The sequence below is a fragment of the Haplochromis burtoni genome, unplaced genomic scaffold (assembly GCF_018398535.1).
Source record: "Haplochromis burtoni strain Fernald_Lab_line unplaced genomic scaffold, NCSU_Asbu1 Contig_256, whole genome shotgun sequence".
Lineage (NCBI taxonomy): Eukaryota > Metazoa > Chordata > Actinopteri > Cichliformes > Cichlidae > Haplochromis > Haplochromis burtoni.
In genome coordinates, this window is record NW_024582617.1 from 556440 (window position 1) to 580435 (window position 23996).

General features: G+C 44.7%; 1 protein-coding gene across 3 annotated transcripts in view; it reads right to left on the reverse strand.

The window, feature by feature from the left end:
- The window catches only part of fcho1 (FCH and mu domain containing endocytic adaptor 1), a 62151-nt gene that overhangs the window by 8728 nt on the left and 29427 nt on the right, over window positions 1-23996 (reverse strand). For 2 of the 3 annotated variants that reach the window (XM_005938520.3, XM_005938521.3), the window contains exons 3-18: window positions 21685-21776; window positions 17424-17498; window positions 15506-15647; window positions 15146-15298; window positions 12005-12109; window positions 10470-10568; window positions 9640-9736; window positions 9355-9472; window positions 9243-9267; window positions 6911-6971; window positions 5253-5446; window positions 4902-4920; window positions 4700-4756; window positions 2501-2552; window positions 1790-1914; window positions 595-1650 (exon numbers count right to left, since the gene is read on the reverse strand). In XM_005938520.3, coding sequence (XP_005938582.1) covers window positions 595-1650; window positions 1790-1914; window positions 2501-2552; window positions 4700-4756; window positions 4902-4920; window positions 5253-5446; window positions 6911-6971; window positions 9243-9267; window positions 9355-9472; window positions 9640-9736; window positions 10470-10568; window positions 12005-12109; window positions 15146-15298; window positions 15506-15647; window positions 17424-17498; window positions 21685-21776 — 2470 coding nt within the window. The remainder of the gene's footprint in view (window positions 1-594; window positions 1651-1789; window positions 1915-2500; window positions 2553-4699; window positions 4757-4901; window positions 4921-5252; window positions 5447-6910; window positions 6972-9242; window positions 9268-9354; window positions 9473-9639; window positions 9737-10469; window positions 10569-12004; window positions 12110-15145; window positions 15299-15505; window positions 15648-17423; window positions 17499-21684; window positions 21777-23996) is intronic. The other variant, XM_005938522.3, reaches the window with a different exon arrangement.

Below are 23996 nucleotides of genomic sequence, written 5' to 3' on the forward strand. Positions count from 1 at the left end.
TGTAATGGAATACATTTTAAAAGTAACCTTCCCAACACTGCTTATAGGTACGGTACTTCAAAAAAAGGCCCCACATCAAAAGTACCTGCTGGTTAACTTTGTAGTATTGTCTACTTGGCTAAATGTGTTTTATCTCAGTCCTTCAGCTTAGCGTTTATTTTTCCCTGTTTTAATCAGACGCAGCCACCCTGCAGCCTCTAATGACCAATCAGGAAGGCATAACGTGCTATTAAATAATCAGACTGCATAACCTTCAACGTGAAATAAAAGGGCTAGCCCACCTAGAAGGGCCAATCACAGCGAGAGTCTGTGAAGCACTTTTCTTTCCAAGTGGAAAACAGCTGACTCTTTAATCTGTGAGCCAGAAAACAGCACAGGTGACACGAAGGAGTTACTAAATCCAGCATATGTGCATATTCATGCTTCATTTCTCTGAGTACTCTGAGAAGAAACTGATTGCTACCTTTGTGACTAATTAAGGAGCGCCACAGACTGAGGCTGGAGGACAGCATGACTCTCGGCGTTTACTTTTATAATTAGAACTGGAAATGTTTTTAATACAGTCAGTAGAAACTTAAAAGAATAAAGCAGTACCCTTACGAGAGCTGACACTGCAGGACATCTGTGTGCTGAGGTCCAGACAGTCTTGATCTTTGTCTGTTGAAAAGCAGAGATCCTCCTGGGGCCCCGAATGCCTCGTGAGGGGAGGGGCGTTCCTGCGCGGCTCACCTTCCGATGATCGGTGTTTTCTCCTCTCTCCGCCGCCACCTTCCCCTTTTCCGCTTGCTTCTTGTGATTTGGAGCCGTTGCCTTCACTAAATGGGTTGTGGAGCGAGTTCCAGTGCGTTAGCTCCTTCTTTGGCTGAGCTGACGGTAAAGTGTTCGAATTGGCATCGAATCCAAGTCTGGTGGCGCCGGCAGAGCCGCCGCTGCCGCCGCGTGGAGGGATCCCCCCAACAGCTGCCGCCAGCGACGACTGATGCGTCGGGCTGCCGATCATTGTGATTGCAAATGGGTCATCGGAAGAAATGGGAGGCGGGAGGCTGCGATCCCGCTTCCTCTCCCTCTCTTTCCGATTGCACGAGGAGGATGAAGAGGAAGAGGAAGTGCTTGGAAGTGTCTTGGTGTCGTTTAAGGTAACGGAGAAGGGGTCCCCTCGCAGATCCATTCCTCTGCCCTCCTGAGCAGTGCGAGGCGGAGGGCGTGCCCAGGCGTCCGACAGGTTTAACGTCTCCTGGGTGACGGTCCTCTCAAAGGTGGCGAGGAAGGGATCCTCGGGTGGGATGTGTTTGCAGTTCCACACTGATGACTCCATCTCTGGTGGGGCGAGGGACTGAGAGAAGGCGGGGAACCGCACCGACGAGGGGTCCTTATCAGGGGGAACTCGCGAGGGGCGCGACGGAGCGACAGACCAGACGGAGGTAGGGTCATCCTGCGGGTGAGGACTGCGTCCGGGGGAGTGGTCACGGAAAGCGGAAAGGAAAGGGTCTGACGGTCGACCCCGTGTTTGCTCTTTACTCTGCGATGCAGGAGGCCAGGCCGCCCAGCCTGCTGGTTCGGGGGAGGGTCCGAGGGGCTGATGGGAGGGTGAGTCGAGGCCAGAGTCCTCAACATTCTCCGGAGACGAGGAGTCGGAGGAGAAAGCAGCATCTGCCACACACAATCAACACATTAGTCGTGGGAACGGCGCCGAGACAGAATTTAGAGCTTTTATGTTCAGGTCGTCCAACAGCCCCGTCTCTCTGTAAGAAGCAAAACACAAGCAACAGTTAAATGAAAGTAACCTTACATTCAGAGGCTCCAAACGCGCTCCGCTCTCTCAGTTGGTCCCGGCTGTCGAAGCTTTTGGACTTGAAGGCCGATTCCAGCGGCGGTCCAAACAGACTGTCCGAGCCCGACGCTGTCGAGCTCAACCTGATGTAGCGAAGAAACGATAAAGAAAATCAGTGAGAGTGGCAGAGGGAGGTTCTCTGTCCACATACTTCAACTTCCTGCCAGAGGCTAAAGAGTAGCGTGTCGGTGAACTGGTCTAATCTGGCGAGCGTGTGCATGCGAGCACGAGTGGCTGTCTGTGATGAGACTGGTGGCCTGTCCAGTGTGTAGCCCCGCCTCTTGCACTGTGACAGCTACCCTGACTGGGTAAGCAGTTAAGCAGCATATCGAGATTTCCACAGCGTAAAGGTGTGGGCCCAGTGCCACCGGCCTAACGCTACTACATTTTGCCGTGGTAACAAGGTAGAAACAATACGGGCCACACTACCACCGAGAAAAACAGTCGTTTCATCTGAGCGACGGAGGCGAAAGGACGAGGTAATTAGACGAATGAGCCTCACATTTAAACGAGCTTGCAAAGGTAAAATGAGGGTGAAAGCTTCAAAGCGCTGCACAGGCCGTTGATGATGCTGATGATGCCATTTAACCACCAAAACAGTGTCCCTACCCTGCTCACAGCCAGATTTAAAGCAGGTAGAAGATGATGTGAAGGGCAAAGGTAGCTTACCTACTGTGATCGGGGCTGGAGGTGGACCTGCGAAGGCCCTCCTGCTCTCCATCTGTACAGACACACACGTCATTACGAGACATCGGGACTAATCAGCAGCACGCTGTCCTTCGTCAGAGCTTCTCAGAGGCTGGGACGGGCTGACATGAGACTACATGAGAGATGCCCCCGCCCCCGCCAATATCTTCTCTGTAATAAATACCAGCAATTAGCCGGGTCTCACTGAGCTCCAGCCAGTGCTGCTGCTACTGCAGAGTAACGGCTTTAATCAGATGCTGATCATTAATCCTGCTGCCTGTGGATTTAAGAGGGAGATTCCCCACTGGTGGAGTGCAGCAGGTTGTAGACTCCCACTCGAGCCTAACCTCTGACAAAATAATGAACCAGTCTGCAATAAAACATGCTTCGGAGCACGAGCAGACTAACGACTGGTATATGTAAGGTCAACCAAAGAAGAGATTTTCTGCCTAGATCAGATTTCTGATGATGAGTGCATCTAAAGTTTCCTCAGAGGTCAGTGTGCCATATGATTGCATTAGCAATAAATGTAATAAGGCTCAATATCAACAGTTACACACTACATAGAACCACTTTATAGAATCATATTTGTTTGCAGATGTTTGCAGCTGTCAGCAAATAGTTATCAGCTATTTTGAAACAAGACTTTTTATCCATAACAGCAAATGAACTGAACAACAGAAAATGCCAATGCTATTTATGGCCTCCTCACAACAATGATAAGAAAAATAAACTGGGCCAACATGGCATGTTTGTTAATACAGAGACACACATGTTACTGTGATCTCTGGTCTCCGAGTGTCCAGCATTCAGAGGCTACCTGAGGACTCATGTGAGAGAAAACCTGCTCACACAGACATGTAGAGCCAAACACTGTCAATAAGGCCTCTGCACTGTTCTGAAGACAGTTAAACCTGTCAGGTAGTGACGTCCAGCAGGTGAACATGCAGCTCCATGAACACGCACAGCTGTGGATTCCAGCTGCGCTCGTAGTTCTGCAAACTTTGACCCCACAGAGTCGAGCTGTTCAGTTCAATCAGCTGTGTTTCGATGTTGCATTAACTGGCATTAACTCAGCCAGTTAATGTGAGACAACCAGCTGCTCATTAAAGCTTCTGGTTTGATCAGAAAAGAAAACATTGGTCCAAACGCCTGAAAGTCCTGAAAACACTTTGTGAATTCTGTCTCGAGTACAGATGTATCCGTGTATTTACGCGGTGCTGATGCTGCGCTGAGCCGACAGCTGCTGAAGCATTTGAAGTGTTGGAATGTGGAAATTTCAACATCGCTTGAAAAAACTGCCAGCTAGCAACGTCCCTCTCACCGCTAGGCGAAGTTATTTTTAGCCAATTACAAGTTGAGTCTGGTAGTTGGGGTTGTTAGCTAAGATACCGTCATTAAGAAGCGGCACAACTAATGTGTTTGTGAGCTAATCTGCGATGTGCACCGCTGCCCCGCCCATTTATTTTTTAATGCACCTTCTCAGATTAACTCACTGCGTGTCGTGCCCAGGGCTGGACTGGGACAAAACATCTGCCCGGGCATTTTGACTAGAGACCGGCCCCCCAGGTATTAAAGCCATAAAGCCTTTGAATGAAAACAGACGCTGCTGTGACAGTGATGTACAGTCTTGTTGGTATATGTATGATTTCTATACATTTTACATCAGATAAAAACTTTGGTTGTAAATTCAGATAATTATTTAATAAAACGAGACATTTTAAATAGAATAAGAAAGAAAAGTATTTCTTTGTGCCCCCCTCTCCCTGTTAATCGACCAGCATCTGCCAATCCACCACCTTTCATTGTTTATACCACTAAAAATAATAATAATAACAATAATAAAAATCAGCCCATAAAAACGAAAAATCACCATCCGGCATTTGCCCGGTAGCCGGTGCGCGTCCAGGGTTGCCGACCCCTGACCTTAGAAACACAGAGATGCTGCAGATACACAGATGATTCTGACTCTTCTACACTTTTCATAGCAGCAAAAACGAAGGACACCAACCTGAAAACACTCTTACAGATGTAAACAGAGACAGAACTGAAAACTATCAAGTGCCTTCACTACTCATTAATCTGTCCATTATTTTTCCCCAATAAGAAATTTATCTTTAGATCTTTATTGTTTATTCTGTGTAAATAAAGGACTGGATGTCTGGATACTGAAAGACTCACCCCTGCGGGAGGCAGCGTCCCCGTCTTCTGATCGGCCTCCTGCGGTACTCGAGTTTCCTGGACACAAAGTTAAGAAATGGCACTTTAAACATTTCCCACTGCCTTAAGTTACAAGCAGAGGTATTACTGCACACCAGCAAGGACTGGAAATGTTTTATTATTTATTTTTTAAAGCAGTTTAAATGCCAACATTCAAACTTACGGGAGAGATGTCGCTTGACCTGAAAGTCGAGACAGAGAGTGAGAAATATTCAATATATTGAGTTATGAAAAGGGTAGGAGCTGACATTCTGCTGGGTGTTTTTATTATTGTCAATAAATCCCATGAAAATACCCAAAGGAACAAAGCTTTAGCTTCTTAATAACTTCCTGCTGATAAACATCAAAGTAGTCGTTTCCAAAACACGCTGAGGTTTTTTGTTCAAAGTTAAATGTGTTTGTCATCATATTGTCTCTTTGTGGAATTTACTAAGAGTACGTCTTCAGACTGTTTTGAGGAGGGTTAACGTGCACATCTCAAATATATCCTCATTTAAAGGAAATCAAAGCCAACCTGCTGCTTCGGCCCTCTGTTGGGTGGCAGCGTAAGCGCCCCCACGGTAGCTTTGAGCTCCTTCTCTGTGGCAACGGAGCTGCTGCGGTTGCTGCTGGCCACCGGTCGGATCTGAATGTGGAACTTCTTGGGCTCTTCGTCATCAAAGTCTGAATCGCTGGAGTAAAAGTTGGTCTCCTTCTCCTCGGAGCAGCGTGGAGGAGGGTCAAGGAAGAAACTACGTGATGGTTAAATGACACAAAGACTCTGCTGTTTTTAATTTCAGTTAAAATGATCCACCTGAGACTTGAGATTTCAGAAACACAAACAGGGAAATATAATTAAACCGGGAAACATTTCATTTCATTAAAATCTGAACAAAAACACAACCAGCAGCAACGAGGGGCCGACAGACGGACACGATGAACATAAGCAGGACCGCCGCTTCCTGCCGCAGAACTGTCAAACTGCCACTTCCTGCCACAAGAAAAGCCACACCCCCTTCCTCCTCTCCCCAGACTTCAATCTGCACATGAAAATGTTACGTGCACCTTCAGACTCTGATTAGTGTCTGCGGGGAGCTTAGTGGAGAGATGGCACAGGCAGGGAGAGCAGCCTCCTCACGTCCACTCACACTGCCACCAAACATGAACGCAGCCGAGCCGAGGGGCGCGTCTGCGTCTGCGGTTAATTTGAAAACGTCGCAGACACGTTGGTTAAACTCCATCTCTCACCTTCTGACTACAATCCATTTAAAGATCACCGTAATCCTTCTCAGCTAAGGGGTCTCCCAGATTTCATGCAGTGATCTCAGGGGTTATAATTTGTCGTCACGCAACTTGAGTCAAGCTTTCCTTCGGTCACAGCAACGAAAGAGACGTGAATCATTTGGAGCAGCGATTGTTCTTCCAGTTTTCATCCAACAGATGGTCCTCGTTATATTTGTGCTCGTTCACATTTAGACCCAAGACTCAACAGGAAGTTTATCGAGATTTAGTTGATCAAAATCGCCGTCGTTGACTCTTTTGGAGAGTTTCTGAGCGGTGCTCAGACTAAGTTAGAAATACTAACGGGGAGGGCGGGAATAAGACCCCCGCTAGACTTGAACTGTGGACACTGTGGTTCATGGTCATTACCGGGCTGCTAAATAAAGACTTTTATGACATATGGTGGACATTCATCGATTAAATACGGGCATGAAATTGAAATAGTGCAGACATAAAAAAGACAATAGAGCGGCTGTAAGAAGCACTCAGCCTCTTGGGTTGGAAGTGTTCGTGTGCTGTTACATTAAATCAAAAACGTTGATGTTCCAGAGAGAACAGATTGCTACAAAATGATCTGAATAAACCAAAAACTAAATAAAAACTCCTGAGAGGGCGAGACACCGCAGACAGGTGACGGAAAAAAGATTACAGACGATTCTTTAGGACACAAGTTATTAAAAGTTACTCTGAGCTGGTGCCATCGACTCCCAGTAAGGTCACGCGTTACAGAAGAGTCGCCTCCACGTTTTCAGCTCATTTCAAAACAGTTTCGTGAACACTGAGGCTTTTCTGCGGCGTCTTCTTTGTTTGCCACGCATCTGGATCCTCAGTTATTCTTTATTACAGGTTCAAAACAGAAATATTCCTTAATGGTCTTTCCTGGCCCTGAATGCAGGAGGAGCAAAAGGATATCATTCTGAGTGCTGTCAGCTCGGATGACGAATCCTTCGTCGTCTACTTCCAGGGGGGAATTCTGCGGGAATGAATGGGAACATACGCGCACAGAGGAGGGAGAGAGGGAGGCAGACAGCAGCTGGATCAGAGACAAGCGGCTGATATCTGACACAAACAAGTGTTTTGTCACACGGTGTAACTGAGCACTCCACACTGAGAGCTTTCCATTAGTGGGAATAATACAGCTGAAAAATATGACACACTGTTCGGTGCGAGTCGGTGACTAACTGCTGCAGCTGCTGTGCATTAAACACATTCTTGCCAGCAGCTCGCTGAAGCAGCAAGAGCACTTTCAAGTTTGACGGAAATCCGTTAAGCAAGGCAGGACGTCTGGGAGTGAAAGCACGATAAAGACGAGAGGAAATCCAAACTAATACCTCGCCGACATGGGAGCGGTTATTTTTAGAGCTTATTAAGATGATATTTCATTACACGCGGTTTCAACAAACAGACCTCTGTGGGTCTGAGGTGATGACTGTAACCGAGACCGCCGACGTGTTTTTGAACAGGATCGCAGGGAAAGACGATAATTAAGGAGCAGGCGAGTGATCTAGTTAATATGACGAGGTTGTAAAAGTCACATTAATAAGACAAATGCAGCTGCAGCTTAACTGCAGTAAGCCACGTGCTGTAGATGTAAAGATCAATGATTTTACATTAGCACTCAGTGATTACACGTCGCGGTCTGACAATAACGGCCTGCTGTTGGGCTGCGCGTCACCCGCTCTGAGCCGTTTTTCTCGTTTCTTTGAGGTCGTGTTTGCGGCGGCGCTGGGATGTGTCGTCCAGTCTGTGAAAGCTCGGACAGCTTTGAATGAGTCATTCAAAGGTCTCGTGTTTACAGGCAGAACCGATAAAACGTTGTAGAGCTGCAGAGTGGGGTCATCTTATCATCTGGCCTGCACCGAGGTGTTCAAGGTTAAATGAAAGATTATGTGTTAAAAAAAAAGCCTTAGAAACTGATTATTACAACAAAGTACTGTGTAACATTTTTGACCTCTGACCTTTCCTTTAAGGGAAATGTGTTGATCTGAAGGTCAAAGTGTTAATACTGTTATATAAAACACAACATACAGGGAATGATGCACGGGGATTCCTCAGATCATGTTACTTTGAACCTTTGACCTTTTCTTAAAGGTCAAATAAGGTCAAAGGTTCATAAATTGTCTTTTATCCTTAAAACATTCTGCTGCCTTTGTTTGTATTGGAAGCATTCAGGTAATAATCCAGGTATACGGGGATTCTAAATATAACATTTGACCTCTGACCTCACTTGTACATTTAAGATCTTATTTCTTCATCTCTAAAGAAAATCTGGTCAAGAGAAAGAAAATAAGCTGCTTAGCTAGTTAGACTTAGTTATTCACGGCCAGTTACCTACAGATAACCACTGCAAACTTCTTAAAGTTCATTTAACCTCCTAGGACCTGCGTCCACATGTGTGGACATCTCATTCTGGGTTATTTAGACCAAAATACTCAATTTTGCTTTACATGGGCCTGATATCCAGTTACGAGGACGTTATGCTGCTGCTGTTCTATCAAAAGTTTAAACGAATATCCTCATACGTGGCTCTCATTTTTCTTAAAAACAAAAATAAGGTAAAAAATAAATAAATAAATCTGGTAATTCTTTGTTTTTTCGTTCTTGGGCCCCAATCAGCCCAAATATCAAAGAGAAATTTAAGATGCTGTGGAAGAGTTCGGGTCTCAGGAGGTTAAAGATAACAAAACAAAGTGAAAATATACAAAATAAATTAAATAAAAAATAAACAGTTTACTGTTTGTTTACTTATTAATCTAATCATAACCTAATCTAACCTTTAAATAAAACAATTTCATATCTAAACTTTAATTAAATCAGTGGCTGCTTAAAGTCCATTGATCGAGAAACCAAACCTGTGTAATTAGATTACTCTGAGTTTTCAAATGAACTCCGCCTCAGTCTGCTGGATGACACTGTGGCAGCGACCACAGGCCGAAGCTACACACCTCTGTTTACAGCACTTTGCGTATCCACCGAGTTGTGTACGCAAACACGTGCCCTCACGTGGAGCGCTGCACTTCCCCTCTGGCACACGTTTGTTCCCAGAAGTACCGAAATAGACCGAGGAAACCCCACACCGTCAGGCACATTGCAAACACACACACACACACACACACACACACACACACACACACACACACACACACACACACACACACACACAACACAAAACACACACACACACACACACACACGCACACACACACACACACACACGCCTTTAAACCTTTTGTGAAATACTCACCAGAGCCTCGGTCACAGCCGAATCGCTGCAAATAAGACGAACACGCAGGTGAATCAGAAAATCCCTCAGACACTCGATGTGTATTATTGGGAGCATTGATGCGCACACTCACGCAGAGTCTGGCTCTTTGTCCCTCTTGCCCAGACCGGGTATCCTGAAGGCCTTCGCCCGACTCTTTTTCCCTCCTTCGGGCGCCAAAGCTGTCATGTATTCCTCAAATCCAACCGCAGCTGCATGAAAATCACACACACATCCATCCATTTAAGCCAGTCACCGTTTGCTTCTGTGAATCAGCTTCCACGCTGCTGTTATGGATGTGGGCGTCTTCATATTTTATTGTTATGCAACTTCTGCAGCTGAATGTTTCCTCCTAACTGGACGAGCCAGCTCACAGTACCTGGACGATCTTTGCCCGTGCCCTTCTGTTCAGCAAATTTCTGAATGAGGTTATCGATGCCGATGTTCTCCACGTTCTGCTTGAATTCTTCGTGAACCTGCAGTTGAGAACAGCAGAAGGATTTATTTGGTTACTGACCCAGACCCAGGACACGCCGGAGAGATGTAATCTCTGCCAGAACACCTCACCCAGGAGGCGTCCGTGTCAGATGCCCGAACCACCCCAGCTGGCTCCTTTCGATGTGGAGGAGCAGCGGCTCTACTCTGAGCCCCTCACTGATGGCTGAACTCCTCACTCCGTCTCTAAGGGAGAGGCCAGCCACCCGTCGGAGGAAGCTCATTTCTGTCACTTTTATTCGTGATCTCGTTCTTTCGGTCACTACCCACAGCTCGTGACCACAGGTGAGGGTAGGGACGTAGATTGGCCGGTAAATCAAGCGCTCTCTCTTCACCACGACAGACCGCTACAGCGTCTGTGTGCTGATGCGTCAGTTCCTGGCTCTAATTTACCCACAAACACTGTTTGTTTAATATAAGCTGCACATAAAAATACCCCCAGCAGGAAACAGAGCACACGCTGTTTATGGTCATACTGGGAAACACTGGAATCACCATTCCACCTCTGACACATCTGCAAGGACACCTAGCGTGTGCGGTCCACTACCATCGGCTGTCACCACAAATCCTGAACCAGATTTGTGGCTCTGCTCGGCTCTCCCACCGAGCTTTAAACAAACATAACTCCAGGAGGAAACGATGAAAGAAAAAGACGGCATGAAAAGAACGAGGCGAAATACATGAGAGCAGGATTTCACATGAACTCGAGCGTACCTGTCCCACCTGGACGTGGGTGTCTTCTATGGAGTGGGAGTAACCTTTGATGAGCTGTTTCATCTGCCGCAGATGAGCCTCCTCGATTTCCTGAAACTTCTGCTCGAACACACACAGACAGAGATGGTGAGACAAGAAAAGCCTTTGCTTTATGGCTCCAAAACCCTCGTGTGGGGTTTGAGATTTAAGAGCTACTTACTGTGGGGCTTGGTTTTTTTCTGCATTTCGAGCAGCCACTACACTCTTCAAACTCGACCTTTATTCAATAAAATGGAAATAGCCTTTGAAAAAGAGCCGCGCTGCAGCTGGGCGGTCAGCCAGCTACGGAGGCACCGGCTCGCCAGGTCGTTAAACCCGCGATAATTCGAGAAGATTTAGCATTTGAGTTTGATCTGGCTCTTTATTCAGCCAGCTCATTTGTCGCTGTCTGCTTCAGGGGAATTGTCTTGATATAGGGGAAATTGGCTTTCGGTGGAGAAGCAAGCTTATGAGCAAGCTTGTGCCAGCTCCTTTACTCCAATTATACATGCAAGATCTGGGCTTGGAGAGCAAATATAAAACACTGCTGCTGTCAGCCTCAGGCAGAGTCCTCATTTCCATCTGCACTGTGACACGGCTCAAGGTTTCACTGCGACGCTTCTGTGTATGCAACTGGTTTCTCCCTGAAACATCACAACAAACTGCTCTGGGTCTGAACCATCTCTGGTGCATTTGGTTTAGTTTGGCAGTGAGTTTGTGGATAACTAGCTTCAACAGTTAGTCGAATAATCGTTTAGGATGGCCGTTGCCAAAGCGGTCCAATCAATAACTCATGCCTCACCGCTGACTTTGTATCGTGTGAAGGTGCCCGTCTGTCAACTGCATCAACAAGCAAAATGCACCTTTAAGCTTCTCCCTAAAGCCGGTGTTGTTTTTGGTGTACGGCACGCTGCCTCGGCTTCTCAGGGGTTTCATATTTACAGTTCCTGCAGGAGGAATGTGCGTGAACACACACCGCGTGCGTTTTCTGCTTCTCTTGGACAAATTAAAAGGCGTGAGGATTTTGATCTTATAAAAGCAGCCTTCCTCCACCCGGACGACCGTCTCCTGACACGTTGTTCTTCCAAGTACTTCCTCATAATTACTACCAGACCTTTTCCTTCAGAGCTATTACAACAGATAATTGGTCGCTGAGATTCCTGTCGCCATCTCAAATCTAAAACACAAAGCCGCTCAACGGGGTTTGTTGAAGATTTCCATGGTAACAGCAGCAGTAACCATGGAAGTGCAGAGCCGGTGATTAAAGGTAACGAGCAGGGTTGCGGGATGTGTGCACAGGTCGGTGGGTGTTTAGGAGTCGGGGGCAGAGGTTTCCTTTTTTGGGCAAAGCAGGATGTAGGATGACAAACGAACAGATAAGAGCGAGTTCTCGTGTGGTGGGAGGATACGGAGAGACAAATCCAGCCCGAGAGAAGCAGAAATGCATAAATCAGTAAATCAGAGGGTGGGAGAGAGAGATAAAAGTGGCTTTAGGCCCAGCTGGAGTCGGAGCTGACCTGGGCGGACTCGCTCATCTTCTGCTCAAACTCTCCTCCCACGCGGTTGTACTTCTCGATGCACAGCGCGAACGACTCGGCTGCTTTCTTTGACTTCAGCTCCGCCTAGTGAGGGGAAAAAGGAAAAAAGACAACGGCCCTTAAATACTGACCCTCGATCACAAGACGGACATAAAAGTAAATGACTCCACAAGAGAACGAGACAGATTTGCTAAAAAATGTCTGCAGCAACGCTGGAACACATCACATATACTCAGACTATGTAACCAGTCATCAGCTGGCTGTCCTGAAATAAGAACGACTTTGTTACAACTTCTCAAATGTGACCACGTGCTACTTTCAAAACATATTTATGACACTTTTAATGAAATATCCTTTTGAGTGTTGGCAGTTGTTAAAGGGCTCACCTGTGAGCTCTCAGTGATGAACTCTGATGGCAGTTTGAGTCCTACTACGATAACTACAGATTAGTTTGTGTGTTCAGGTTCTTTCTTTCTAGCTTGCTTCAGAATAGTAACCTGTCTACACCACAAGCCTTTGATCACATCGCTCTTTCAACACAAGCAGACAGACACAGGAGTCTTAACCAAAGCAACGTTTTTTGGATTGAAGGCTTACAGGCCAGTAAGTATCCTGAGTTAAACGGGGATTTTACAGCTTTCTCATAAACTTTATTAGAGACGCAGTTATGTCACCACGTTTCCCCTTTTTGTTCTCTTTGTCAGATTTGAATTCAATTTTGGTGAATCTTCGTCCTCTTTCACCTGCCAAGGTTTTAAAGACATCTCCTGTTGGTGTGCTCACAGACTGTTTTTAATAACCTTCACATGAACAAAGTCTTTTGAAAAGGGAGCGCCGCCTTAATTCAATCCAGTTCCGTTTTATTTATACAGCAACAAATCACAACAACAGTCGCCTTAAGGTGCTTTATATTGTAAGGTAGACCCTACAAAATACACACAGAGAAAACCCAACAACCATATGACCCCCTATGAGCAGCACTTTGGCGACAGTGGGAAGGAAAAACTCCCTTTTAACAGGAAGAAACCTCCAGCAGAACCAGGCTCAGGGAGGGGCTTGAGATTAATATTAAGTATGATTCGATGCAGAGAGGTCTGTTAACACATAGTGAGTAGAAGAAGAAACACCCCAGTGCATCATGGGAATCCCCGGCAGCCTACGTCTATTGCAGCATAACTAAGGGAGGATTCAGGGTCACCTGGTCCAGCCCTAACTATATGCTTTAGCAAAAAGGAAAGTTTGAAGCCTAATCTTAAAGTAGAGATAGTGTCTGTCTCCTGAATCCAAACTGGAAGCTGGTTCCACAGAAGAGGGGCCTTGGAGTTTCTGGGTGTATAAACCAGTACGTATCCCTCCCAAAGAGCACCTCAGACTCCAGGAAGCGTTTCTTCTGAAAGACAGCTGTGCATTTAGTTTGTTCGGCCGGCTGCTCCTCGCTCCATGATTCTCTGCTCCCATCTAAACCTCATCAAAACGCAGTTCTTTGACAGGTCTGACAAGATTATTAATATATGAGTTTTAATGAACTTGCAAGCAAATATATTTTAAATGTTAATTTTTACAGAACTACCACGACCTGTGGCCACAGATTAGCAAAGGCTGTATACGAAAGACGGCCATAGCTGCGCTTTGACTGCTGCCATGTTAGTTTTTAGGAGACAGAAGTGACCAAATGATTAAAAACATTCAGCAAACTCCAGCCAGGTTTACCAAACTGAATCCATACAGTGTACGGGAGTAAAGCACAGAGGCACTGACATCTTTAGATCATTTCTTAAAATATAAATAAAAACATTCCAGTATCCAGATAGAAGAAGAATAAATAAAATCATCACAGCTGCAATGATGAGGAAATCTACTTTTCTACCAGGCTGTATGCACCGGATGCATTTAATGTGTAAAGTTGGGTATTTTAAACGACACCAAGATCTGCAGTTCTTCAAGGTTCCTGCAGCCACTTCCTGAGAAATAACATTTTAGTTGGTGTAAAAAATAAACCAGCTTGCAGGAGATGAGAGATACAAGCCTACAGTGTCAGCTGCAGAGGAAGGAGAGACCAGTGTGTACAGCTGTGGGCAGCTTATAACCAGACAAAGTCAGAATAGCGCGTCATATCAGATGTTCTGCAGCAAACACCCACACACGTACAATCTACTGATTATCAAGTGTTTCCCAAATTTAATCAGACCAAACTTTATCTGTGATGCTGACAAAGACAGTGTAGCTGTTATTTATCACTAGATCCTGAGAGATCCAGTCTCCATCATGAAGAGAACTGATAATTATGACTAATTAATGACAGTTAACTGACCATACTTATGTTCCAGTACTTTTTTTAATGCTGGCTGTTTTTATTTTATTGTAAAGATATTCTGTAATGTTCCTCTTATTGTATACTCTTACATTAGCTACAGCTCTATTAGTACATTTGTGTTACTCTGTGACTTAATGAGTACTTTTTGTGGACATTTCTGCACCTGAGAAATGTTTTTGGTCTTGTCACGGCTCTTTCTAACGAGGCTAGGTAACAGCACCGACTGCCATCAAGTACCAGGATGAAATGCTCTGACCCACTACGTGTCTCTACGCTGGTGCAGGGGGCCCAGGGTTCCTTCACGTGCACGCCAACGTCCGGCCTCACGTGGTGAGGGCATGCAGGCAGTTCCTGGAGGATGAAGGAACCGAAACCACTGATTGGTCCCCACCCCGCCCGACCTAAATCCAACCGAGAGATCTGATGTGTGTTCAAACTGTTCCTTTATTTTTTTCAGCAGTGGATTTTGGTAAATATTCTTCAGTTGATTGAAACTCGAGGTTGCTCATTCCTTTTCGAGCCACGCTTTCAGTTTATGAGATTTTCCAAGGCCAGCATGATTTATGTAGTCTGGCTCCCTCACGCTGCTGCAGACCTTCTCTATCTAGTTGATATTTACTTAAAACAAGAGATTTCTCATGCTTGAGACTTAACATCACCCAGGCATTCATGTTTTTAAATTATTGAATCTAATTCAAACTTTCTGAGCGAGATGATGCTGCAACAAGAACAAACCTCTGCAACAACAGAAACATTTCATGGGACACTTTGCAGTTAGTTTCTGCAGTGAGAAAGGTTAGGCCAACCTTCTCCAGCTCTTTCTGAGGACCTCCCTCCTTCCTGAGTCGATCCAGCTCTAAACATTTGGCGTGGTAACCCTCCTTGGACTTCTGAAGCTGTCCGCTCTGAACCTGAAGCACCTGCACCGCCTCCACCGTCCCCACCATCTCCTCCTTAGTCTGGTTGATACACATAAACATGCATAAAGAATAAAGCCTACATATGGACATACTGTGCAGGGGATCATTGTACCGAGTACTTTTCAGGGCAAATGCACCAATTACATGAAGGAAAGGATGGTAACTGGATATCCTCTGAGAAAAGAGCTGATCAGGGCTGGCAGGACTGGGGTGAAGTGGGTGTTTCCCCTCACTTCAGATACGTACCTTGCGGTGAATTTTGACCTGCTCATCTGCGTACTTGTTGATATCGCGGATGAGATCGTTGAACTTCTTCATCAACTCGAGGTGGCAGAGGGCAAGTTTGTCTGAAGACACCCTGAAAACATCCCACATGGGAGCAAAAGTCCTGGAAAATATGCAGATAGTAATAAGAGATAATCAACATGTAATTCCACTGTTGTCCTAAAGACTCCTACATTTTCCACTACGCTTAAGAAATCGTTGACCACCGAGTATTTCATAGGTATATTTGTTCATGTCGGGCACCATATTAATAGTTTTTATCATCACTAACAGGACTAAATGTTTCCAAAAATGTAAAATTACATTTGCAGTTATTATTTTACACAAATTTATTCTCATTTTGTTACTCAGAGATCACTGAAATTGATTTTCCTTCAAACATCAAGCATAACAGTCTGTCTAATATTCTGTTGGTCCCATTTGGTGCCGAAACAACCCAGACCCATCGAGGCGCAGACTCCACTAGACCTCTGACGGTGTGCTGTCTGAAGATGTTAGCAACAGTAAGTTGGGAGGTGAGGCCTGCACGGATTGGGACTGGTTTGTCCAGCACATCCCACCAACAATTGACTCGACTGAGCTCTGGAGAATTCGGAAGCACCTCAAACTTGTTGTTATGAACCTCAAACTGATCCTGAACCATTCCTGCTTTGTGCCTGTGTGCTTTATCCTGCTGAAAGAGGTCATAGCCATCAGGGAATACGTTTCCCATGAAAAAGTGTACATGGTCTGCAAAAATGCTTAGGTAGGTGGTACGGGTCGAAGTAAATCCACATAGATGGCGGGTCCCAAGGTTTCCTAGCAGAACACTGCCCAAAGCATCACACTGCCTCCGCTGGCCTGATGCAGATAGATAGCAGATGAGGCACATGCATCTGACGATCCATGTGATATAAAAGAAAGTCTTCTTCCATTACCCTGTGGTCCAGTTCTGAAGAACATTGTTGGCGCTTTCAGTTGTGGACAGGAGTCAACACCCTGACTGAGCACCTCTGACACCTTTTATCAGAACCAGCATGAACTGTTTCGTCTGTTGATGGGACCACACAGGCCGGCCTTCACTCCCGACACACATCAGTGAGGCTTGGCTGCCTACAACCACGTCGCTGGTACGTCTGTTCCTTCCTCGAACCAATTTTGAGAGACACTGACCGCTGCAGACCAAGAACATCGATGGTATGGCTGATCGATGTATGTGGAAATCAATGATGCAGGGCTCTCACAGCCCTGTCTGACTAAAACGAATCACTGACCAGAGTGTGCAGAAGTGTGCTTTGTTGCATATATAATCACAGCAGGGATGTTGGACTGCAACAATGTAGCACGGAGTATACACGCAGCTACCAGACGACGCAGCTTAAAAACTAAACCTAAACTCTACATAATGCCAAGAAAACTGTTTGTTGTCTTATAATGTGAAGTAAAAAACAAAACTCAGCTTATTTGGTTGTGTTTTGATAAGATTTGATTGACAACAGCCAAACAATCCACACTCTAATCATGTTACTGAAATACGATCAGCACAGCAAAGTATTTCCACATCAGCTTTAAAACAAACAAATACAGAAAAACTTTTGAACCATTGCAGACTTGTGTAATCGTGTCCAGTGATTCAGTCCTAGAAGGTAATTAAACATACAGATATCATGCATCAAAGAGTAGACGACATGACTGGAACGATATAGGCTGAATGGCATCACAAATGTGGGCATTTGGTGCCACAGATGGTGCTCATCCATATCTCATATGCAGCCATATGACCATCACATCTATAATTACCAAACCAGCACCTTCTGGGAAATAAAATCTATACAGTAATTTTCTGAACCCCTTCACAGGACGCCGTCCTGCTGTTACATATCGTACATGAGGTACTCACCCTTGTGGACTTCCATTGCTGGCCATTTTAGCTAGTTTACTCATTGATTTAGAGTAAGTCTCCTCGATAGCAGCCCTTTAGGGAAAGAAAGTGAGAAAAACATATATACGTAAGCATGAACAGGACTAGACTAATTTTATATCTCATCCACATATGCATGTATGCCTGCAAGGTGGAGCTGCACACCTTTTCTTAGCCTTCCTGTTATCCTAATAGCATGACAAGACTAATGATGCACAAACCCCCTGAAATGTAAATTAATCTAAATACCCTTTAGACCGATAAACCAAATGCACTCCAGTAGCACTTCCTCACAACGCCATTGCATCAGCTAATGGCCTCATATGTTATGCTCTCCATCTAGAGCTTACTTTGGCCCAGACACCGGGCATCTGCCTCCTGAGTCTGTGAGATAAAGATTAATTTTCATCTGTGTTGGGTAACTGTTACAAGGAGCCACATTTAAATGATAAATAGATGTTTACAAGGTTGGCCATAAAACTTTAATAACCATCTGTGGACCCTGAAGGGACAGCAGAGGAACATCGATCCAAATATCCCGAGAACAGAGGAACCTGCTGCAGAGAACCGAGAGTCGTAAACAAACAGACTTATCGTTGCTCTCCGTCTCGTGCAGAGAGTTTGAATCAGTCTCACAAGTTATTACTTAAATCTTAAATTAAACTGACCTTTTTAGGCGTTTGATTATCCGAAAGGATCCAGTCCTATTCTGTAGGAGGCCAAAGACGAGGCTTGATTTGTGGTAACAGGTTAAATGTTTGATGTTTTAGGAGTTTCAGAAGTGGTTTATTTTAATGGAATCTCACATTAGTGCTCCTTGTGAACATCTGTATATCTTTGGATACCAAACTGCACCTATTAAAAATTCATGGGGGCTCTATTTGACCTGTGTCGACACAGCACGTATAGAGAATTAATCTTACTGTCGACGGTCGTGCTTTAAAGTTTTGTTTATTATTGTTACTTTTTAATAGAAAGGCTTAAAATCTGTTTTTTGTTGTTGTGCTTTGCCCAGCCTTCCATGGCTCGTGGTTCCCGTAAAGATGGCCAGTTATTTTATCCCAGAGTGAAGTTATCACGGTACACCTACAAATGACACCTGCAGGAGCTGCTCAGTCATGGAAGCTCCCGGTGCACAGACTGTGTGCTGACGTTACTGCCAGAGGAAGTTTGGAGCGTTGGTACCGTGACACACTGTGCGCCTCGGCGCTCTGCGACTTCATGTGGTCTGCCACTTTATGGCTGAGTTGCTGCTTTTTCTATTTGCTTCCTCGTTGCAATAACACAACTTACAGCTTATTGTGGAATATGAAAGAGGGAAGAAACTTCACAAACGGGCTGCCATCCTATTACAATCCCACAGTAAGTGAGCTTTTTAGAATGAGCCATTATTTCACAAGTGTTTGTAAAGACAGACGGGCTGAGTGCTTCATTTTATACACCTGGATTCAACAATAACACGTCCGGCCCAACACTTTCATGTGCTGCTTCTTCTTCTTCTTCTGTGTAATGAATGTTTATTTAATGCAGTGTCTGTAGTACATCCACCAACTATAATCCAAATACTTTTTATTTCCAGGAAGAGATCCTCACACTGTTGGAAACTGTGAACAACTGTATCTAACTTAAAGTCTCTCAGTACATAATTCTATAATAAATGACCACTGTGATGTTTAGTAACCAATTAGCTCATTGAATGATATATTTAAAGTCTGTTCTCGGCTACATTTTATTTAGACAACCGTCGTCTATCCTCAGACTCCAAGCTCTAGCCAATCAGATCGTCTTCCTTAAAGTAAATACAGTACTATGCAGAGAATGCAGAAACCCTGATAGTGTGGCTGAAGGGTTGCTCTGGTACTTTAACCGAGTGTTTCATAGACTCTCTTATATCAAAATGACCTTTCGAGAAAGTGGCGAGAGAGAAAGATTGAGGAAATTTATCAGGACAATTGCCTCGCCTCCATCCTGCAGGATCGCACACGGTTTCACCCACAGTGCTATTTCATTTCCTGACTGCTGATTTGTTGTCTGCTGCTTTCCAAGCAGATAAGTGAATTTCCCCTGTGAGGAATGTGCACAGCACTCTGAATCGATGTCAGGATTATATCGCTGGTCTGACAGTGTGCTCTGTACGCGTTAGCATCCAGCTGTGAGAGCACAAACTCCTCATTACTCCCCTCAGTGCAAATCACAAATGAGTTGACAGAGTATTTGACGTTACACACTCTCAACTTAGTTTTGTGTCAGTGTGCAACTGTCCCGTTTTTACATCCCAGACACGATGACACCACCAGTTATTACTGACTCGTAGATGGCTCATGCTGATTTTGCTAAGAAAAATAACAACTAGATTTCATCTGACTGATTTATTTTAGTTTGCAAACCATTTAAAAAGGTCCCAAAGACGTGCACTGTGTCTACATGCATAGTAACTGATTAATAAAGTGGTAAACATGTACACAAGGAAAATATTTTGTACCGCAGAGCTCAATTTAATTTTATTAATACAGCGCCAAATCACAACAACAGTTGCTTCAAGGTGTTTTATATTGTAAGGTAGACCCTACAATAACACACACAGAGAAACCCAACAGTCAGAGAGGTGTACACAGCAGGTGACCTCAGGTGTGTCTCACGAGTAGAAGCACTCTGGTTTATGTGAGGGTGCTGCCTCGACTGAGTGTACAAGGAGAAGGCCACATTATATTAAGTGACTTTCTATGTATTTAATGGACAATAAGCTGATGAATTTGAACATGCACACCACAGGGAGGTAAAAACTGTCACAGTTAGGTGTAAATATATACATCTGGATACATTTTTACCCGTTTCCTTAAACACTTTCCAATTATTGTTATACAATAGACGTGTACAAGACGTCTAGACTCTCAGCTTTCATTTGAGGGCACCCACACTCAACATGTGCCACCCTCTTTTTAAAGGGACCAGAAGTAATTGGACAATTGACTCAAAGGCCATTTCATGGGCAGGTGTGGGGAATTCCTTTATTATGTCATTGTTGATTAAGGAAATCGATCACCTGGAGTTAATCTGAGGTGTGGTGCTTGCATTTGAAAGATTTAGCGCTGCTGAACTCCGTAACGCAGACTTGGATGTCCACAGAAGATAACGGTGGTGGATGATCGCAGAATTATTTCCATTAACAACAGCCAACCAAGTAGTAACACTCTCCTCGAGGTCGGCGTATCGATATCCAGGCCTACCGCAAAGAGAAGACTGCATGACAGTAAATAAGAGGGTTCACTGCAAGGTGCAAGTGTCCAGAGACTGTCTGCTCAAATACAGTCAAACTGGTTGGGCGGCGTTTCATAGCACAGATCCTGAGGAGTTTATTAAAGCAAAGAAGAGGAATATTCTTGAATGGCCAAGTCAGTCACCTGATCTTAACCCAGTTCAGCGTGGAAGACTAAACTTCAGACACAAAGGCCCACAAACAAACAGCAACTGAAAGCTGCTGCAGTAAAGGCCCAGCAGGAGGAAACCCATCATCTGGTGATGTCCATGAGTTCAAGACCAGGCAGTCAACGCCAGCAAAGGGTTTTCAACCAAGTATTAGAAATGAGCATTTTATTTTCAGTTACTTAGTTTCTTCGTTTACTTTCGGGCCCTGAAATGAAAAGACTGTTAAAATGCTTTATTTTGTCACAACTCATTGAATTAAAGCTGAAAGTCTGCACTGAGTTGTTTCGTTTAAAACGTGTTGCAGTAACGTGCAGAACCAAAATTAGAAGAAAGTCATCTCTGTCCAGATATTTATGTGACCTGACTGTATAGATGGCGCCGTGTCCGATCCAACGGCGTCGTGCAGTTTTGCTGTGCTCGTCGGATTATGATAGAAAAAAGTTCAGAACTGCAGCGTGCAGTGTGTCGCCTGCTGCGGCGAGCTATGATGAGAGGTCATCCACATACAGTGCTCAGACCTGAGTGCTTGAGAAACAGGCACTTCAAAAGAAGCAGAATAGTGAGGTCAGAGGTCAAAGCACAGACAGACTTGTGTACACGACCTGCAGACAGGACTTTGAAACAGGATGAATCTGAACACCTTGTTATACTGAGAGATGAGATCAGAATGCTTTTTGGTATTTTCCAGTATTTCTTCCAACTTGGCACAATCTTTATATCCACGTACGTAGTAAAGAACGGTGGATTTTCCACCCAAATCTCATCACTTGCGCCACCTCCCACACAGATATTCACAAATACACACAAACCTCACCTCTCTCGGACAAACTCGGCGAGTTCCTTGGTTGCCAGCTGGCCATGTTTCATGTTGTGGTAGAGCACATCAAAGCCGGCATTCTTCTCCCCCTGCCGAAAATAACACACAGACACACACGTCTGTTAGCAGTAAGTCGAGAAACAGCAAACCAACATGGCAAAGGTAACAAAAGCGAATCAAGTTCGCTCGAGTTTGAGACATTTTTCTCCTGATCGTCTGCTGTAAACACCAGAGACACTCGAAGGTTCAGGGTGAAAGTAAAAACAAAACCAGCTTCTACCATCTGGATAAAAAGAAATTATTAAAAGAAGTTAATGAATCGTGTGCGTACGGGCATGACGGGTAAATCGCTCACCTTCTATAAGCCAGTCCTGCACGTTACACACACGTGACCTTCAGTTATAGAAAAGCTATTTGAGCATTCAAGATTCCAAAGGCGGCAAAAATCATTTAACATATGGCCACAAATATTACTCATTTCTTTTGTTCTCCCTCAAAACATCGCAGCGATTGGTCATCAGTGCACGAGGGAGCTCAACGCTTCACAAAAAGACCTTTTGCGTGTTTAATGTTTCCTTTTGATAACACGAGTGTCTCTCTGATGCACTTTTTAAGCTGCTTTACCGCTCGACGGTCTTCATATTGTCATGTCACAGCATTTTAGCGTTTGAACAGCACAACTTCAAGTTAAACGTAACCACAGCATCTGTGTGCAGAAGCTCGTCTGACTCACAGTCCATCATAACTAGGGATGGGTACTGGTATCCGGTTCTGACATAAACGGTAGTAACCAGACCGAAAAGCAGCGCACATTTCGGTGCTTTTTTCCCTGAGATGTCATACACTTTGATTCTAGCCAATCATTTTACGTTTCCGAGGATAGTAGGCGGGGCCAGGTACGTACGTTCTTTTAGAGCAGAGCTACAGATTAAAAATGCCCAAGGCGAAGCGGTCAAAGTCTGGCTGTACTTCACAGCAAAATATGCAAACTCAGCAGCCTGCAACAAGTGCTTTAAGCTGATACTGTGATACTGTCAAAGGAGGTAACACCTCGAATCCGATGAAACACCTGGCGACGCATAGCGTTTTTTAAAAGCCGAGAAATGCGCCGTATTTGATAGCTTGCTGCGAGACCTCACACCGAGCACATCTACTGCGGGTGTGGTGCCTGTTATCGACCCGGAGTTAGCAACATCCCCCAAAAACCCGAAGAGGAGAGTCCTGGCCCCTAGCCCTGCCAGTGTAGCAGAAATGATGAGGATGATGATGCAGCAGCAGCCGTTCTTCTCTGCGTGAGTAGCTTAATGTTGTTCGTGTGTAATTTACGTTGAGTAGGCTAACCACGTTATTACATTAATGCATGTAAGGTGAACTAGCAAACATCATCGTAGCTACATGCGGCTGTCTTCTTGTTTGATGGCAGATACTCCCTTCACCCTGGCCAAAAAGGCTAAAATGACCAAAGAAAAAGTGGAAAACAGCTAAACATGAGAGGTTTTTGGACAAAGTTTGTGTTTTTTCCATTGTTTAAGCACCGGCACCGTTTCAAAAGTACCGGTTTGGTACTGGTATCGGATAAAACCTAAACGATACCCATCCCTACTCATAACTCTCAGGTTGTTGCCCGTAAAACAACAAAAGTGATCAATCGGGGTGAAAACCTCTCAGTTCGTTATCGTGTGAATCCCGTAGGAGGATCAGTGATTCTTGTGAGTTGCAGGTCGACAGACAGTCGAGTTAATAAAAGAACAATTTATTGACATTAATTATGAATGAATAACTAATGTGCTTTATCGGTAGTGTTCGGATGGATTTCCATAAGCACATGTAGCACAGGACACTCACACTGTGACCGTCTGTAAGTTTCAGCGGTTTAAATCCAGCCGTCCCTCACGGGTCCCTGCAGCTACTGACTCTTCTCACTGCTGTTTTCTTTCGTTGTCACTTTGTTCTGATCGCTGACAGTTTTATTTTTATTTATACCCTGCAGCATCGCACAGCATCAAATCATTTATACTGAATACACTGTGCCACTCGTTTAGTGAACATCATTACATGCAGCCTTCTGAAAACATTTTTGCAAATGAATTCATCAAAATAATTTAATTTTCTTTCAAAGACTGCTTTTCTTTCTTTTGTTATTAAGCCCTACGAGTTGGAAAGCATGTGCGTGAAGAAACAACATGTTGGTGTAGCACACCTTCAGACGTTGCTGTATAAGCATCAGTACCAGTCCTCTTCAGGTACAACAGTTTGTGCTCATAGATAGTTAGTCCAAAAGCAGCCTGACCAGCTGAGACACACTCTAA